Source organism: Canis lupus, chromosome 2 (genome assembly GCF_011100685.1).
Source record: "Canis lupus familiaris isolate Mischka breed German Shepherd chromosome 2, alternate assembly UU_Cfam_GSD_1.0, whole genome shotgun sequence".
In the NCBI taxonomy this organism is placed as follows: Eukaryota; Metazoa; Chordata; class Mammalia; order Carnivora; family Canidae; genus Canis; species Canis lupus.
In genome coordinates, this window is record NC_049223.1 from 66,535,811 (window position 1) to 66,556,450 (window position 20,640).

Consider the following 20,640-nt stretch of genomic DNA (forward strand, 5'->3'; position numbering starts at 1 on the left):
CGGGGCATGCTGAGATAGAGACTATTAGGAGGAGGAGGAGTCATGAGCATGGAAGAAGTAAGAGAGGAGGATAGGAAGTTCATTTCAGGCAAGGAAACCACATCTGTGTCTGTTTTGAAGACCATAAGTAGCCTGGACTGAATCAAAAAGTCTGACAATAGGGAGTCACTGAAGGTTTATTTACAAGATGAACAAAGTGTTCACATTCAGTTTTGCAATGGCTAGCAGGGAACTCTGACTTGACACCTCCAACTGGGTGAGTGGTGGACATAGTCACTTTGGCAGTGGCCTAGAGTTCTAGGGAAAGAAAGTGATTCCACATCCCCTCAGGGGAGGAACCCAGGAGGAATAAAAGAACCTGAAGGGACACTTGGAGTATGAGAGTGCTTAGCAGGAGTCTCAACTCCAGGTGGGGCCTCACCAGGACAGGGGAAGGAGCTTAGGCAGGAAGACCTCTTGCTCATGGCATACAAAGGCCATAGTTAAATCAAAGCTGGGGGTGGGTTTTGAGGCCACGGATCTTAAAAGGTGTTAAGTTTTGGATAGGAAGAGATGTTTACAAGCCCTACTGTTCTCGTCAATCAAATATGCCAAGCTATGGGAATTCTGGCCTAGGGAAGTACCTGCCCAAGAGACAAGCCTGTGTCCGGGATTCTAAGGAGAGCCGTCTTTAATTGGGCTGAGGGCCTCCATTAATGTAAGGAGGAAGGATGCAGTGGAGCAGAATCCAAATCAGCAGAAATGTAAGAAAGTTTCCTTCCTTGTGCATTTACAACAAGGATGATTCTTCCTCCACTGAGGACATTATTTCAGATTTGCTTTTTCTTAGCCATTATTGTCATTAGAAAAGATAAATGGTTAAAAAAAAATAAAATAAACCAAAATCAGCTGTTTACGAAAGTGAGGCAAATAAGTGTAGTGAGATAAGAGCTCAGACCTGAAATCATGCAGATCTTGATTCCAACCCTCGCTCCGCCACTGACTTTGCACAGACTCTTTAGCCTCTTAGCTCAGTCTCCTCATCTGTAAAATGGGAGTAATAGCAGTGCCTTATTCATAGATTCAGTGTTGGGGTTGAATGAGGCAAACCATGCACGGCGTTTGATGAAAAACGGTAGGACGGATAAGGGGAAATTGCCAGTGGGCAAATAGAGATATAACATATATATAAGAGAGAGAGTTGTGAGGATTAAGGTGTATTTAAGACGAGAGAATGAGGGTGTTTTTTGAAAAACAGCACCTAGCAACACAGGCAGCAAAAGCGCACAGTTACTTAAGTGGAGGATGGTTTGATAAAATGGTAAGAGGTGAGAGGACTTTGCAAAAATCTAGCCCAACTCGGTCGCTATAAGGATAAAGAAATGAGGTTCAGAGAGCATCAGTGATTTATCAAACGGTTCACAACGTGCAGAAAATGGGAGATCTGTGGCAGGAGACCAAGCTCTCAGATGCCCAGTTTTTATCCTTTCTCACACTTCTAACCTGGAGCCCAGGAACTGGCTGTGTGCCAGGTGAATGCTAATTAATATTGACCACCAGGATGAAATTGGCAATCGTGCGCTTCTACATTGGAGTAAAATAAGCATGAGTCAAGGAATTTTCACAACTACTACTATTCTTTGTCCTCTAACACAGGTCAATAAGAAACACCAACAAAAGCAAAACCAGAAAAAAGGCTTAAATGAAACAGAATCTCTTTAATTGAGGGCAGATTAATGATTTCAAAGGCTGGAAAGTCATCCCCCCCCCCCCACACACACACACCTTTTTTTTTCAGTACAAGGAAGCAGTAGGAAAAATCAGATTCAAACACTTCATTTCTGATGGGTTCATCCTGCTGCTGTTCAGCCCAGACTCCCACATGAAGTGGACCAGAAGAAAAACTTGATTGTGCCGCCAAACTTCTAGGTCGTGAGCTGTGCTTCTGTAATTTGCAATATCTCCATCAAAAAACAATTGAATCTGAAGAGCTGGAAACGTGTGCTGCATGAAAGATTTCTGATTACAGCACCCACTCTCCGCTCAGAAAACAAACACTTCTCTAAATGATTCAAACGCCTTATGAACTTATCATCTTGACTGGTGGCTCGGCCAGTGTTTGAACCAAAAATTGCCACTTAAACCTCCCCTTGTAGTTCAGGGTACTGAGTGCACAAGATGGGAGAATTAATTATCCACCTCGAGCTGTACTTCTCTACCAAAAACAGGGACACGGCAGGCTGGGCACTTGATGGGGAGGGATATTATTGAGTTTCTTCTTTCTCATTTGATCTTGGGCTCAAAAAGGAAGTGAAATCCACTCATGCTGAGAACTTTTGTACTTTAGTACCCTTCAATGCTTTCAGCAAGATGGAATTGGGACCTGCCTTTCCTGCCTGATGGATATGCCTCAGATGATCTTTTTGCAAAGAAGGAGGATTAAGCCAGATTCCAGAGCCAGTGTGCTGCAGGGCGTCCAGCGCTTCGGGGAAACTGTTCCCATACGCCCCATATCACAGAGGGACCAATGTTGTTGTAAAACAGGCAGGGGTTGGGGACAAAAATAGATGAGCTTGGTTCTTAATACAGCATCCTTGAACCAGTCATATTACAAGTTTAAGAATTTTCCAGTGTTCATAGTGTATCATTAAACATTTTTAAAAATTCCTCCGCATTTGAGAGATAATGATCTAAGTTCTAATTTTGTGATCTGGAATCTGACTGTTCAGTCACTGTGGGACCTTGGAGAAGAGGCTTAAACTCTGTTCCTCAGTTTCCTCCTATATGAAATGAGGAAGAATAGGGAAAAAATAGAAAAATAGCTCCTACTTCACAATATACATAGAGCACTATCTGCCATGTGTACATACTGCACTTTAATATAAAGAACTAAATATATGAAGTGCTCAGTAAACCATTATCAGCCTCTGTTATTGAGTAGGCTAACTAGTGGTATAGCTATCTAAAATTTTCTTTAAAAAACCCAGCTCTTGGATTTATTCTTTTTGTTTTTGGATTAGTTTCACTTGATCATTTTCTTTCTTATGCTTTCCTTATTTTGTTGTGATTTTAACATTTCTTGCAATGAGTATTTATTTTCCATTTGATCCTGTTTAGTGCTATGTTTCGAACTATAATTTTTATCTGAATACGGTCAGAGCCATCGTTTATGTAGTAATTTGATCACAGTCTAGGTATTCTGAAATTTCAGTCTTGGTTTCAATACAGCATTTCAAAATTTACAAGAGGCTGGCTTTTTTTCTTTTCTATTTTGGTCATTAAACTGTGGCTTTTTTCCCCCCCTCTTGCTGGACATAAGAGAATGCAGTCTTCACTATTCTTGGGCATGGAGCTCAATGTGTGGCCCAAACTCACAACCCTGAGATCAAAGCCTGAGCCAAGATCAAGAGTTGGACATTTAACTAACTGAGCCACCCAGGCATCCCTCCACTATTTCTAATTTTGAAATGCATGGGGATTTTCTTTGGCACCCAAAATAAGGTCAGCTTTAAAATGTTTCAGGGGAACTAGAAGGTATAATCTTAGTAGTTTGGATATAGAATTAAATATTTATATCTTAGTGATTATTCTCATGCTATCATTTGTTTGTAGATTTCATTTGTCACAGGTAAGTTACTGATTGTGTTTTAGTTTCTCCTTGCGTTTTCAGACACTTGCTTTATGTTTCTTGCTGCTGCTGGTTAGAGTGAACTACTAGAATAAATATAACGGCTCACATACACACTCAGTTTCACACTTTTTATCTGGTTAAACAATTCTTTACATTACATTCTTTCTGCCTAAATAACCGGGATAGTTTCTGTGTCCTGACAGAATGAATGCTGGCTCAGTGGTCCATGACCGATGTTAAAGCAAGCAGAGTGGGGTGTCTCACCACTAGTCAGGAACTGACACAGAGGCACTTTGGCTACCACATTCACCTTGCTCATTGTCCTCCCTACCCACAGGAATGAGGGAAGTGAACAGGGCAGGTAAGCAGGGAGGTTTATGGGCCAGGCCTAGTAGTGGCATTCACTACTTCTGCTCACATCCCGTTGGAGAACATTCCACTGAAGTCACAGAAATAATAAAATGTGTGGTGCATCTGAGCAGACATATATGCCCAGCTGTAATTCTGTTACTATGGAAAAAGAGAATAGATTATGATGGACAATTTCTAGCAATTTCTGCCATGATGTTATTTTGTTTTGTATATAGATATAGGCCATTTGTATTCTAGTTACAGATTTAATGCTTTTTTTTTTTTTTTTTTACGTAAAAAAATGTTGTCTGACATTACAGTGGAGAGCCGTAGTTATAAGGGATCTAGAGACTGTCATTTTTTTCTGTCTTGTGCTATATGGTCAATTTTCTGAACATCACCTCTCCTACCTGGCACCTTCTGATAATTTAAACTTACTTGTATTTCAAAAGATAAACTTTAAGAAAAGCTTTATTTCTTGATTTATTAACTTTAAAAAATGAAGTGAATAATACTTCTTTCTGTGGAAAACAAGGAAATTAGCTCACTTATACCCCCTTCTCAGTCCCTACTTTTATCAGCCAGCTCTAGGATTTTTGTCCCTGCCCATTAATTATATCATTTTATTTATTTTTTTAAGATTTTATTTATTTGACAGAGAGAGAGAGAGAGAGAGAGAGAGAAACACAGTGACTGCACAAGTAGGGGGAACAGCAGAGAGCGAGAAGCAGGCTCTCCGCTGAGCAGGGAGCCCAATGCAGGGCTAACTATATTATTTTAAATTGCCAAGTTTTTCTTTCAAGTCACCTTTACATTTTTTTCTGTCACTGCAAATTGCATTGTTGTTACTATTAATATTTTAATGGATTAATCATTTATGAGTAGTTCTTATGTATTTATTATGTTTTCTCCATTACTGCACTATTCACATTGATTTCCTTGGTTGACTGGATTTAGTCAAGTATTATTTTCAAGAAAGATTCACAGTGTTATGATTCCTTCCTGAGTTATTATGTATTGAAGAATTTTTTGCCTTTATAACTAGTTGGAAAAAAAGTCTTAGGTCATACTTATTGTGTGACATTGAACTGATGTGGACAAGTTAAGCCCTAGAAGATGATGGATTTTTGGTCTTCTCCAAGATGTTTCAGTGTTGCTCATTTTGTATCAATTTTTTTTTTTTTTTTTTTGGAACATGATGTGTTCTCTTTACCTGCAGATTTAGTTCTTTCTTATTTAGGGAAAACTTTGTGTCTTTGATTTTTTTTTCTTCTATGCCAACATAGCCTTCTCTACCTATAAATACCATTTTTCTTTATGTTGATCAACCTTGTCCACCCCTATCTTTATCCTTTTCCATCAGCATTTACTCTATCTCTCTCATGAAATGTCACCATATCAGAAACCTTTCCACAACCATGGAAAAACTAATGATGTATGTCACTCTTTCCCTCCCCCTCCTGTCTTATTTCTCTTCATAGCATTTATTACCATACATCACTATGTCCCCAACGCCAACTAGAACATAAGCTCCATGGAGAGGAAAATTGTCTTTTTTTTCCATTACCATGCCAGAACAGTGTCCAGCATATAGTTGATACTCAATAAATATTTGACTGAATTATCTCAAGCTTTCCCTGTCAGCAGTTGTTTTCAGCTATGTATATTTTGTTCAGTTTCTAATTTATGAAACTTGTTGCCTCAGCTCTATTTTTCTCTCTTTTTTTAAAGATTTTATTTACTTATTCATGAGAGATATAGAAAGAGGCAGAGACACAGGCAGAGGGAGAAGCAGTCTTCCTGCAGGGAGCCTGATGTGGGACTCAATCCCAGGACCCCAGGATCATATCCTGAGCCAAAGGCAGATGCTCAACCACGGAACCATCCAGGTGCACCTCTATTTTTCTTTCTTATTGTATTCTTATTTTGCTTTGATTTTTTCTTTCATAAATTCCTTTTCTCTTTAATTTCTTTTAGAATATAGGGCATTTGTTGTGGAGGCTGTATATTCAGAATGAGTTCTTCATTCGTTTTTTCCTATAATATTTTTACATAGTTTAGAGGCAGCTTCTTTCCAACTTTCTCACGATTGGCACAGCAATTCTGTGGGTACTCAGATACAATGTGGATGGTCTTCTGAGCCTCTTCCCAATCTGAACTTTTTTGTTCTCTCCCAGCTGTTTCCAGAGGAGTCCCTTCTCAGGCAATAATAAGTAAATGCCAAAGTTTACCCTGTTTGGAGGAACAATCTCATACTCTAAGTCCCTGTCCTTGGAAACAAGATGCCCTTAATTAGGCAGAGTGAATTCAGGTCTCCTAGTATTAAAACAAAACTCCAGAAAAAAAAAAGTAGTCATCAAATCCAATCACCATTGCCCATAAGGTCTCTCTAAGGCAATAGGACATAGGTCTACCGTACCTGTTCTCAGGCTATCATTGTAGACAACTGGTTCTAGGGGGTTGTGGTCACCCTTGCTCCTCATCTGCCTCCTTCCCAGATGAAAAATCAAAACGGCCACTCCTGATAGCAAGTTCCTTCCCTGCGGAGCATGACTGTGGCAGTCATGTAGTTAGTGAACTGCACAAAGGTGCCCAGTTAAAAGGGCAACAGGGGGCTGAAACAGTTTACACCTGGCTGAGCTACATGTTCTGGTATGCGGTTGTATCTGTTTAGCAAAAGAACCTTTTTGTTTGCACAACACCACCTAACCCTGTGCCCACGGGACTGAGTGTGCCCAGAAAGGGCGCCTTTTCCTAACTCACACAGATGTCATGTGGGCAGGGAGAATTGCTGGAGAATATGTGGTAGGGAAAGAACTTCTACCCTGAAAGGACATTTTCTATCTTTTTCCCCTAGACGCTGACTCAACACTCATCCAATTCCCTCCAAATGCATTAGGTTTTTCATAATTTATCTACTGACCTTGTCCTCACCCTGTACAGCTTCTGGGAGGCCAAAGTATAGGAGTGAGCCAAATACAAATCCCAGTGAGTCTTTTGTCTTCCCGCTGCTTTATAGAGTTTATGGTAGGAGGTTGTATTGCTTCTTCTGTTTGAATGCTGCTGGTTTTGTTTTGCTGATCCTGCCTCTCTCATTTTTCATTCATGTTTTTAGTTTCTGAAATAGAGTAGTTTTATGATCTGGCTGCATACTACCATGCTACTTCCAGCCTCTCCCTGATTTAAATGTGGTCTCTCTGTGCTGCTATAACTGTGTGGTCACACTGTGTTGACTCCTCTACTTTTATATGCCATCTATTTAATATGCATGCTCACGAGGGGCTACAAGCACATCTGAACCTACTCTTTAGAGTTCTGGTGAAAAGTTAAATTTATTCAGGTGTTCTATAAATGTTATTTGGTGTCCATAAGGCATCACCAGTTTATCACATATTGAAGATGACATCAAGATGATCCCACACTCTGATTTTTTTAAATTGAAATATGGCTCCTTCAGACTTAAATAAAATGTTAGGAAATCTGGAAAACACCATGTTTCTTAAAATGATAGCTCTGGAAATGTAGTTGAATTTGATATTCAGTCAGGAGTTTCCAACAGACGTTGCTTGTACAATAAACTTACACAGTGAATCTGCCATTGTGATAAAGGAAGCTTTAAATCAGATTTAAATCTTGTCATGCCTGGATAAATGTGCTAATATTTTCAGTCAGCCTCTAGTACAGCTGTTAAAACATTTTGGCTCTGTGGGCCAAATGGGACTTCCAAAATTCATATGAGTTCTGTGTTCTAATTCCTATTATGTTTTGCTTTTCTACTTAGAAAACAGACATTGGCTTCTGTAGAGGTGTACATCAAGGTTTACTGATCCCAACATATCTTTCAGTACAATAAATTTTAAATTTCATCAAAACACAAAGTCAGTACATATGTCACAGATCCTGAAAGCCTGCAGCAGCATGGGAAAACCAGAATCTTGCATATGTAGCATTTAAGCAGGAAACTAAAACTCATTAAGGAAATATACATTTGCATTTGATGTTTGATTTCAATAAAGATGACAGGTTTCTGGCAACCTTGTTTAGCTTATCAGACTTTAAAATAATTCGTTAAAAAATGCAACAGTTTACTTTCCTCTAGATTTCAGCAAAAATTAAATACTTCAAGGGGTTTTTCTCTTTATATTCAGTTTCTTTAGCTATGAAGTATCAGTCCTCGATTCTCCCTGGGCTTCAAGTTTAAGGTTTTTTTATGCTTGTTTTATAATCTAAGTTCATCACTCTCTTTCCTTTTTTTAAAAAATGATTTTATTTATTTGAGAGAGAGTGAGAGAGAGATCACAGGGAAGGGAGCCTGACGTGGGGCTCGATCTCAGGGCCCTCAGGTCATGAGCTGAGCTGAAGGCAGAAGCTTAACCAACTGAGCCATCCAGGCACCCCATTTCTATCTTTTCATAAACTGTCTTAATTTATCAAATAATTATCTTCTTTGTCATATCCCTCTCCTTAAGATATTCTCTAAGGTCAGATTTTACCTCATTCTCCTCAATTTTGCCAAAGTGCATATATGATTTCTTATACAAGACCCACGCAATACACCGCAAAGTTAGGAGAAATGTGCCTGACTCTGCAGATTTTTCCATGAATTCACCCATCCATTTATTTGATATCAATTTGACTTGTTACTGAAGCCACCTGTCCTATGTTTCTTAGATCTACAAATGGGCTGCATCCTTTATGTAACAAGTTTGACTTCTCAGGTGATACTTCTAATATGATTGGTCAGAAAAATGACTCTCTTTGGATCTCTGGCTAAAATTAATGGGCTGTGCTGTATAACATTCAATAAGGATATAAATTCATAAAACTTAAACGTTTAATCTATTTTCTATTTTTATTAAAGTTTGCTTAAATAAATTTGGTAGTAAAATATGTGTAATGGTAGGTACCATATATCCTCTTCCACTCTGTCTCCAGATCAATTAAACTGAGAATATTCAGGAGTAATAGACTTAATAGTGTGAACAGGAGAACCAAAAATGTGTCCAGATATATTCATTAATTCAGAAATAAAGTTTAATGATTTTCAGTTTTGTTTTTACTAGTACAAACTAGGTTAACAGTCTACTCTTCTGAACAATCTTATGCATGCCATATTTTTAGTAAGAGCTCAAAGAAAAGGTTTGATAAGGTATATATTATACTGTATTTTATCCCAACCCCTAAAGTCAACACAAATACAAAACCACAGTCATGTTTACAAGGTAAAAATTGTACAGTAGCTCTGTATACTAAAATATTATCAACAATGCTGTTTCTGAGAATAAAAACATCAGCTGGCAGATCTGTTTTTATGATTTTACTGTATTTTTCCAGTATGACAGTGCCACTGAGTTAAGCTCACCATTCGTTCCATTCTTTCAGTATCTTTTCATTTCCAGTATGCACACCAGCTGGCAAATTCATTTTAATGGCAGTACTAGGTGGGAATTTAGTCTAAAGAGCAAAGACTCATTTCAATGAGTTATCTGATCATAAAACATGCAGTGGTGAACTTTCAATTCATTAACTATTTGTATCACTCAGTAAAGATTATTATTGTGGTTGGCATTATAATCATGAGGATTTTTTTTCCATGTAGTTAAAGCATGTTTTACCATTAGATTGACTATGGCGTGCGAGATCCACTAACTCTGTCAAGGGTGTGGCAACCACCTCACCAACATAATAAGTCCTTACATTCACGGCGGCCTGAATTAAGCTTCAATACAAAACTTAACAAACTTCCAGAAAACGTATTTCAACAGAGCCTTTTACACCTTCCTCACTAGCTAACCAGACATGGGTCATCATTGCTTGGCTTGACTTCTCCTTCTAGCAGCAAATTCATCACAACCTTTGTCAAATAGCTGCATGTTCCTCTTTTTCCCAGTGGGGGAGTGTTGTAAAAGGAAGTCATGTCATCCTACAAAGGAAAACAGTAAGTAAGTCATTTGATTTTTGTTTGTAAAGAGTTGACAGGTAAAATCAGTGTCAGCCTAGGGGGAAAAATAAATTCACAGAAAGATTTCCTCATGGAAAATAGAAACTTCTTGAGCTTTTCTTTCATTTTCCTAAGGCATCTTCTCAGCATATAAAACAAAGAGAGACATTTTTAGTATTCTCTTCTTTGCTGATAATTTTTATTTACTTAGGGAACCTTTTTACAGATGAGCATAAAATATTAAATGGAGAGCCTGGAAGGGACTATATTAGGTAGTATACACAGACCAATGCAGCCTGTTATGCATTCCCATCCTCCCCAGAATTTAATTTTATAGCCTTCTGGAATCTATGGCTCCTTTCTGGTAAAACACATTTTAACTGCTAACTATATAAAGGAAATTTATGTCTTCCCAATTTTTTTTTAGTCAGAGCTTCATAGCTGAGCTGACTAGTAATTAACTAAAAAGCACTACTAATTTCTCAAATAAGTCAGACTTCTCCCTGCCCCGCAAGTACTCTATTTTGCACTCTATAAATCTGTTTTGGAAGTTAAGTGATGAGAGATTAGGGATATTTTGAAGAGTCGAGACAATGAAAAAATTCTACAAAAAGCTGTTTTCTCTACTTACTTGTTTTTCAACTTCCTTTAGTCGACTCTCATCTTTTTGAAATTCATGAAATGCATCTTTCACTAGTTTGTCTAGATCAACTTTGTCTTGAAATTCTAGCTCAGGGTTTCTTTCCAATACAATGGATACAACCATTAGTAACTAGAAGAGACAGAGGTTGAAAGACAATTATATGAACCATAAAAGCAACATAATCTGTACATGTTTTCATTCTTTACTCAGATTGATGGATGACCCTTGAATCTCACAGTGTGTTCTGTACAATGACTGATTGTAGGACCATTGTGAGTGGAATCTTTCTAATCTGGCAAATTAGTAGCGTTAAGTTCTGTTTGGAAACTGCACATTTTTTTTCAATATATGTATCTTTGTAGCTGTCATTATGTATATAACTTTGTAGCTTATTCATTTCAATGAAACTAGTAAGAAAAATTATTTTCCCCATCACAGTCAACAGTACATAGTGCCCTGTTCACCCAAAGTGTCTGAACTTTCTGGCCTCTGGGCATTAATCCTTATTGGCAAGACACCAAAATCAGTGTCCAGTGGGACAGAGGCTGCCCTAGAAAAGGTAAGTAGGCCACAATGCCAAAGAAGGCAGATGAGTTCAGTGGAGACTCTGGATCTAGGCTCATGATCAAATGACCTGGAGCCCAACATCCCCAAACGGGTATAATTCTGTGACATCATAGTGTTTCTCAGGGGATGGTTATGTTTTAAAAAACACACCTAATTTTGACCTCTTTCTGGTCTGAGTACTATTGGGTCTGCATATCTTAGTTTAATGCATCACCCTATTGTTTAGCTATCTCATACATTCATCCTAAGTAGTAACATTCATTTTAGATGACAAACTGTTAGACACAAAGATTGTGTCTGAGTATACAATGCTTGCTTGGTAAAGAATTTAGGATGATGATTATGGCTCTGACTTTGTACATGGAACAGGAAAAAAGACCTCATAATTCCTAATTTGGGAATCTTCCTGATTATACTTTATCTAAATGCTTCCAAAACAGAACCTAAAAGAACCAAATGAAACACTTTCAGAAAAATCCAGGTGTTACAATGTGGCAGGGCAGGACTTTAGCCAGGAGAATGTGAAATTTTGTTCTAGTTCAAAAGAGAAATTCTTCTGCAAAGAGACCCTCATTTGGTCAACAAGAAGGACCTCCATGTCTATTGTAGTTCCCACATGATAGGCACTAGACACTGAAAGGCTGACAGCACAAGGAAGGCATCCACCCCTCCAATAACCCCATCTCTTCCTGACCTCAGGTTGCCTCATTCCCACATGCTACAAAACTGATTGGCTGATAGTGTCAGGGAATCTTGGCACATCTGAGGTAAGACTGAATCTCACTCAACTCTGATTGGATTTTAGATGCCAGATCCAGGACTTACTGAGAGCTTCTCCCTCACTCAGACATATTACCCAACCACAAGAGACACAAAATCTGATGGAGACATTCCCAGAGAAAGAGACAAAGTGAAGATGTACTATATGCTAAATCCATTCATTATGGGGATTATCTCCATATTTGGCATAATGTTTTAAAATGGCAAAAGAGCACATGTATACACCATGCACATGTGTGTATTTTAGCATTTAACCTTTTATAAAATAATACAGCACAAAATTGCATGTCTTCTCTGTTCACAGAGAGATGTTTAGAAAGATGTCCCTCAAAATACCAACACTGATGACCTATTGCTAGTGGATGTAGTGGATGGGGGGATTTTTTTTTTTTTTTTTGCTTTCTTTTCTATAATTTTCTGAACTATTAAAACTTTCTACAATAGTCATGCACTCTTTCTGTAAACAGAAAAAAAAAAAAACCCTGAAATTAAAGCAAATAAAAGGTCACTTCCTCTGTTTTTTAGTAGTGTTAATGCACTTGCTTTTTTTTTTTTCTTTTTTTAATGCACTTGCTTTTGAGAAGTGAGTATGTGTCTAAAAAAGCTGGGCAGTCTTTCTACACGGAAGGATTTAAGATTTTTTTTTTGTATATTTTTTTATTGGAGCCCTATTTCCAATGTAGATTAAAACACCCAGTGCTCATCCCGTCCAGTGCCCCCTCAGTGCCCGTCACTCAGTCACTCCATCCCCTCACCCACCTCCCCTTCCACTACCCCTTGTTCGTTTCCCAGAATTAGGAGTCTCTCATGTTTTGTCACTCTCTCTGATTTGTTTATGTACCTTGACTTGGGTCAAGGATGGCTATATTCTCCAAGACTCAAACAGAGGAGATCCAGGTTAGGTAAGGAGTAGAATTCCTGGTCTCTTGAGCAGTTTCCTTTAGGTTAATTTTCAGGGAGCAGATAGAAAGCACTTTTCAGCAATCTACATTTCTAAATACAAACCTCCACAACAATCTGTCTGTACTTTGGCTGGTCAATATTTCCCAACATGTCTTCAACAAGGAGAGAGAAATTCATCTCATACATGGTCATATCTGACAGGGTTGGTTGCTGAAAAAAATAACTCAATATTAACATGCTGCATTGTTATACTGTGGTTCCCACTTAATAGAGGAATTTCATTTTCTAATCAATAAACTTTTTCAGCTCCTAAAAACCTTAGGGAGCATTTTAAGCATTTTATATATGTCAAACTACTGAAGCCAACCAGCTGACTATTGTGATAAATTAAACCTTCTGTTTTTAGTAGTTATCTTCACTATACAAATGTTAAAGGAAAGGGACTATATTGGAAATCCACTTCAACACACAAAAGAAACAGCCAAAAATTGAGACAACAAATAGAGTACATATTGCTTTCAGAATTAACACAACAAGTTATGCTTGCTGTCAGACTTTAGCATGTAAGTCACTTGATATTGAATTTACATCATTTCTGTGGCAGGTCCCTTCTGAGCTGGCAGCATAAAAATGCATACAAATAAGCAAAAACAACATTGCACGTAGAAATGGCAGGAAAACAGAGGGAAAAAACTAAAACTAAAAGAATTCACCCTACCCTTTATATTTCTTTTAAAACAAGAGTATTACATAGTCTTCCATTTACTTTTTACAAATGAAATGAAAACAGCAAATAAACTCAAATCCAAATGCATATCCAATTCTGGGCATGATGGCTAACCCTCAAAGGATTGAAAAGAAGACTCTGTTAGGTTTGTGTGGTGGAAAGCAGATGGAGTTACCAGACTTATTACCAGAGATGCAGAGATGGTGAGTCATATTTATTTGCTTCCACCTCAATGATGATTTACAGTGAACTTAATCACAGCCTCAGAACAAAGTGTGTCTACTTACTACTTCAAATGGGACCCAGCAGGAATATCCCCTTGAAATCAAATGATAGCAAAGTTGTTTGATTTGGTAAAATAATGCATCAGCCCTATAATTCAATATGGTTTACCTATTGTATTCTATATTCAGTATAATCTAACCTATTATTAATGTTTATAGATGGTACCTAGTTTGGGGAAAGTGAAGCCCAGTTGTTAAACACAGTAATAATAATTCTTTAGATGTCTAGCAATGAGATTAGTAGGGCTACAGAAGGAAAGAAAGGTCCTGTCATGGTTTCATATCAATTTCATATTAATGTATCTCATTTGAAAAGTCAACCTGGCTACTGTGCAACCATGACAAACCTAGAGAAGAGACATCAAGCTTGCTTTATTTCCTACTCTCTCAAAGAATAGCATAGAAGTTAAGACAAAAGGTTTAGAAGTCAAATTACCAGTAATAGGGTAGGGGATAGGTGATACACTCTGGGTCAACTACTTCCTAGATGTATGACCTTGGGAAAAAACACTTAGCTGTACCTCAGTTTCTTCATCTGTGAAGTGGGAATAATAGAGCACCTACCTCAAAAGATTGTTGTGAGGATTTAAGTGCCTGGCAAAAAAAAAAAAAAAAAGAAAAGTGCCTAGCACATAAAAATATTTAGTATGCATCTGCTGTTATTTTTGTTAGCAAAGAGAGAATATAAAATGTAAGTGGCCTAGGCAATCAGAGAATTATATGCAAATCTAGTAGGTATTAGAGGGGCCTGAGAAAGCAGCTAGCAAAAGGTCGCCATAGTCCAATGTATGCAGACATGAGGCCTAGCAGAAGCAGAGCAGGAATAATGGAGGCCTGTTCTCTGCTCATGACAGTGCTGCCCCATATGATGGTCACAGAGTATCTGAGGAGAGGGATGGAGCACCTATATTGACAACCAAATATAACTACTCAACAGTTTGTGAATAGTATAAAGAATTCTTTTAACAGTGATTATTCATTTTTAAAAATAAGTAATCAATGCACACAGTTCAAATTTGAATGGTTAAAGAGGTTTTTAGTCAAAAGCCTCCCCTGTGTCCTCAAACCACAGTTCCCTTCCCCAAGGCAAATAAAATAATGCTACCAGCATCTTGTGAGTCCTTCCAGAAATACTGTGTACATATAAACAAAATAAGTGTGGGTATGTGTATTTAAGAATACTATATTTGTATAAGGACCTTCATTGGAAATAATTTGGTTGACTTTTCATTACTAAAAACAAATATGGTACTACATTTCCAAAAGGCCTAATTATTCTTGTGTGTATATAAGCAGAATGAGTCAGATGTCAGTATTAAATAAAATAACCTAAATCAAAGAAGCAAGCCAGTTTATACAACTTGTGTAACCATCCGAAGGAGGGAGCCCTAATTCATTTGGACCAAAGCTAAGTTATATCTTGAGTAAATTAAGTGATTATCTATGATCTAAAAATTTATTACATTTTTCACATTCACTGAAATTCAGTCATTTCCTTATTCACAGCACTACTAAGTCACTTTGCTTCTTAGGTCAGATTTGGTTCTGTCTTTTGAATGTATGTTTTATTGTTTGTGAGGTCCTCCAACACTGGCCCACTATCACTTGGTGTAAAGAAATACCAACATTCATAGTAATGCTAACATAAGAAACCCTAACTTCACTAATAAATAAACAAAGGAAGGACAGCTGCTTGGCAAAAGGTTTGGTCATATGGTTCCCTTAAACACAGAGCTTCCTTGAAACATTTGAAATAAAATAACACAAAAAGATTTTTGATTAAATACAACTTTTAAGGAAAATATCCATTTGGTTAAGCAAGGCTTTTGTATAGAGAGGCACTAATTTTAAAAAATTAAAGTAACTCAGACTGGGGAAAAAAATTTCCAATCCAATTGATTAGGTATCTTATTTTCTAGTATTCCCTCCCTTCAGGTATCTGGATATCCTTTCTTTAAATACTCTTAGAAAATGGAATAAGCAGAAAGACTATTTGCATTGCAGAAGGGGAAAGATTTCCCTACTCCCTTAGGTCCCCTTAAGTGACATAAATACAGTGGGGCTGTACCTGTGGCAAATGCTTCCCAGCTACAATGATACCATTGGGTGTACGCTCCAGGATCTGCCATACTCGGTCATAGAACCCAGCAGGAGTTCTATTCAAAGACCCATCAATCTGACGCCTGTTCAGCCAACATCTGTAGACCAAAAGAAAATGCCTCAGAGTTGAAAAGCAAGCTTGTTCTCATAGACAGCAGGGTTTTCAATATGAATTAATTGCTCCAATAGGGTGAGCAATAAAAGCCAAAATCCATCAATGATGCATATCTACCATGTGTTACAGAGGTTACTAAATATTTCATAGTGAATACAGAGCTTGCCAAAAGGAGAAAATACCCAAGATTTTAAAAAATTTAATAGGCAAAATGATATTCTCTAGTAAGTTATATTGTTCACTAAGGCATCAAATGACTTCCTAATATGCAAAGAAACTCTATTTAAAAACACAGAAGCAGGGAATTTCAAAATAATTTCATGAAGTCCTTACACACAATAAAATATACAACTTCAGGGATCCCTGGGTGGCGCAGCGGTTTGGCGCCTGCCTTTGGCCCAGGGCGCGATCCTGGAGACCTGGGATCGAATCCCACGTCGGGCTCCCGGTGCATGGAGCCTGCTTCTCCCTCTGCCTGTGTCTCTGCCTCTCTCTCTCTCTCTGTGACTATCATAAATAAATAAAAATTAAAAAAAAATAAAAAAAATATACAACTTCATAAAAGCATGGCTATCATATGGCTTGATCACTCCTATGCACTCTCCCAGAAAGATGCTTAATAAACATTTGGTAAGTAACGAAGGCTCAAAAAAGTATTATGCATCTAACGAAATTACCTTCTTTTAAACCTTATATTTTATTTTTTAGACCTTATATTTATTTTTTTCTATTTAAATATGGCGAAAGTACCAGTGCTGAAAAATCAGTTACATGATCTTACACATCATAGTAATCACACTATAGTGATAAGCCAAAATTCTAGATCTCTTATTTCCATGGATTAAGTATTACATCTTAAAGATATAATACTTACTCATTCACAAACTGCTAAAGATGCAGAATTTGCATAATTTGAAAAAGAACACACAAAGACACAGTAGTATATTCTTCCAAAAAGCTGCAGAGAGGAACAAATATACATCTTTTATATTTGATATTAAAATAGGCATTGAGTGAAATGTTTTCTTTTTTTTAAGATTTTATTTATTTATTCATGAGAGACACAGAGAGAGAGAGAGAGAGAGGCAGAGACACAGACAAAGGGAGAAGCAGGTTCCGTGCAGGGAACCCGATGTGGGACTCGATCCCAGGACTGCAGGATCATGCCCTGGGCTGAAGGCAGGTGCCAAACCACTGAGCCACCCAGGGATCCCCGCATTGAGTGAAATGTGCTCTCAACCACAAGGTAAAGCATATGACCAACAATATTCTTAGGTAGGAAAATAGCTATGCAGGAGACATATATTGAAAAAGACATTTTTGTTCTGATGAAAGAGGACCAATTAAGTTTTAAAACTGCATAAAACGAGTGAGGCATCTTTTTTGGATGCACATTTTTTTTTTTTTTTTTTTTTTTTGTTAGACCCAGACTTGTGTGGCTGGGTTCAGGGTCTGGCTAAAGAGAAGAAGCTCAAATGTGCAGGGGTTTCTTCTCCTTCCCCTTTTCCTTCTCCCCCCAACCTTTTTTTTTTTTTTAAGAATTTATTTATTCATGAGAGACACAGAGAGAGAGGAAAAAAGAGAGGCAGAGACACAGGCAGAGGAAAAGCAGGCTCCATGCAAGAAGTCCAATGCGGGACTGGATCCTGGGACGTCCTGAGCCAAAGGCAGACACCCAACCACTGAGCCACTCAGGTGTCCCAGTGTAGGGGTTTCTTGCTGATGTTTTACTTTGGATAATGAGGATGCAAAACTGAATACCCAGTATTCTGCATCTGATTTTTTTTGATATTCCCTTTGTGAGACAATAAGAAAAAAAAAAAAAAGGTGTTTTCAGAGTTCTAAAGGCATGGTTAGTATTATAAAAAGGAGAGGTTTATTTAGAACAACAAAGAAAGTAGAAATGTGTGAATACTCACAATGGAGATGAATTACTTTTGAGGACCTCTCTTTTATTTTTTATTTTTTGGCTTTTTACTTTGAAATATGTGATTTACAGAGAAGTCAAAAAATTAATTCACAAGGTTCCTATATACTCAGCTTCTCCTACTTCCATTATCTTACACTAACACTTGCCAAAACCAGGAAATGAACGCTGACCCAATACTATTAGTATGGACCTTATTCAACTTATGCCATTATGCCATTTTATTTAGTAATGTCCTTGCTCAGATTGTGGGTTCAATGCAGGACATCACACTGCCTTTGGTACCTCCGTCTCCTAAGGTAGGTTCTTCCAATCTGTAGCAGTTCCTCAATCTTCTTTCATCTTTCATGAATTTAACATTTTAGAAATGTCAGTTATTTTGCACCTCAATCCACCTCAATTTGGGTCTATCTGATGTTTTCTAATGATTAGACTTAAATTATGCATTTCTGGCAAGAGTATCCAGAAGTGGTTGTGCCTTTTTAGTATATCATATCATGGAGTACATGATACTGATGTGTCTTGTTCCTAGGATGCTAACTTTGATCATTTGATTAAGGTAGTGTCTACTGGGTTCCTTCGTTGTAAAGTTAGCATTTTTCCTTTTGCAATTAAAAAAGTATCTTGAGTAGAAATACTTTTAAATTACGCAAATTTTTTTTATTCTTATAATACTTCCACCCACTAAATTTAGCATCCATTGATGGTTCCTGCCGCAATAATGGTTACTATTGTATTCGTCTAATGATGCTTTTCTACTTCCATTATTCCATCTACACTTATTAATTGGAATTCTACTGTCAGAAAGAATCCCTTCTGTCCCATTTATCTATTTATATCAGCATGGACTCAAGCACTTTTATTCTATTGGTTATAATTCAATATTATTATTATTTATTTTGTTGCTCAAATTGTCACATCTTTGGCCACTGAGCCTCCTTCAATTTGTCTCCAATATCCTTCTAACACACCTCTATAATTTTCTGGAGTACTATCTTACTTTCTGGTACCACAAGATACTCTAGGCTTGTATCTTATATTTTTCCTGTCCTGGACCTAGAATCAACCATTTTTCCATGGAATGTTGGCTCCTTCTATTAAAAGATATTATTTAGAAACCAGTGTTTGGGCACTAAGTTAGCTCATTGCTGTGGGGGTTTCACTGCTTCTGGGTCTTCCCAATGGACAGAGCAAAGAAAGATATGGATATATACTCATATATACACACACACATCCACATTTATTTGTCTCCATCTGTGTGAAAACCATGAATTCATACTGACACCTGCAATTTCAATCTACCACCACAGGTTATATTCTAGCCCTTCCCCTTCCCTTATTTGTAACTACTTGCTCTAACAGAGCCAAGTATGGCTTTCATTACCCACAATATATTTACACTATATATATATATCAATTTCAAAATTGTTAATCTCTACCTTTGTGAGATTTAAAAAAACCTTATTAATATACTGTAAGTATAGTATTTGTGTATAGCTCTTTTTTTTTTCTTTAGCTTTACAGTATCTAGAAATGTTTTCCAAAGGTATTTGGGTTAATTCTTTTCTTCCCAACTCCCTTCAGTGTGGGAGTATTATTCATTTGGCATACAGTTAGGTTCATTTGTTACTATTTGTATTGTTTTGTATTCCTTCCACATCTGGATTAATTTTAATTAGTTACTACATTTTGGGTATATAAAATATTATGGCAGTTTAAGAGTCAGTGCTACACAAAATGGTGATATTCAGGAAAATACTGCTTTCCCATTCAACCCTATTACGCTGTACCCAGCTGTTCCACCCTGTTCTCATCCACTCCCTGAAGGTAACCAATCTCCTTAGTTACTAGTTTAACCTTCCTGTATTTCTTCTGCACAAATGAGCAAATATTTCCTTTCTTACACAAGTAGCATGCTACAGATGCTCTTTTGTACGGTTATTTTCATTTAACAATATATTGTAGAAATGATTCCATATCAGTTCAGAGACAATGCTCCTTCTGTTTTCACAGCTTCATCACACTCCATCTGTGGATGCACCACAGCTTATTCAAATTTTCTCCTATGCACAAGGATTTAGGTAATGGGCACTCCAAAATTTATACACAATGATGCAATATTGTTGGAAACACATCTCTAGAATAAATTCCTAAAAGTCAAGGGGTTAAGTGCACATGTAGACTTGTTTTAGATGTTGCCAAATTCCCATACAAAAGGGCTGTACCTACCAGCTACACAAGAGTCTTGTTTCCCTACAGCCACAGCAAATGTTTATCATAATGTTTAACTTTTGCCAGTCTGATAGATGAGAAATAGCATCCCAATATGTTTTAGTTTATACTTCTCTAACTATGAGTTGGTTCAAACATCTTTTTTAAATATCTAAAGTCCATTTTTTATGTTTAAATGAATTTAATTAATCATATTTTCTCCTCTTTTTCTCTTGGGTTTTTGGTTCTTTGTCCCTCAGTTTTTAAGAATTCTTGGAAATTAGCCATTTGTAGCCTATTTTTTGTTCCAGTTTCTCAGCTGTCTTCTGAGATTGTCTATTTTCTGCCATGCAAAATGATGTTTTAAATTTTTATATAGTCTTATTAATCTTTTAATACCCCTAGATTTGAGCCATAGTTAGAAAGTCTTTCTCATACCGAGGTTAAAGCAGAATTTACCCATGTCTTCTTTTAGCTCTAG

The 20,640-nt window shown here is 37.2% G+C and overlaps 1 protein-coding gene across 3 annotated transcripts in view; it reads right to left on the bottom strand.

Moving 5' to 3' along the window:
• Positions 1-7,762: 7,762 nt before the first annotated feature.
• Positions 7,763-20,640, bottom strand: part of PHKB (phosphorylase kinase regulatory subunit beta) — a 216,254-nt gene continuing 203,376 nt past the window's right edge. For 2 of the 3 annotated variants that reach the window (XM_038531132.1, XM_038531133.1), the window contains exons 29-32: positions 15,875-16,004; positions 12,898-13,005; positions 10,534-10,674; positions 7,763-9,884 (exon numbers count right to left, since the gene is read on the bottom strand). In XM_038531132.1, the coding sequence (XP_038387060.1) occupies positions 9,747-9,884; positions 10,534-10,674; positions 12,898-13,005; positions 15,875-16,004 (517 nt within the window). In that variant the 3' untranslated portion in view covers positions 7,763-9,746. The remainder of the gene's footprint in view (positions 9,885-10,533; positions 10,675-12,897; positions 13,006-15,874; positions 16,005-20,640) is intronic. The other variant, XM_038531131.1, reaches the window with a different exon arrangement.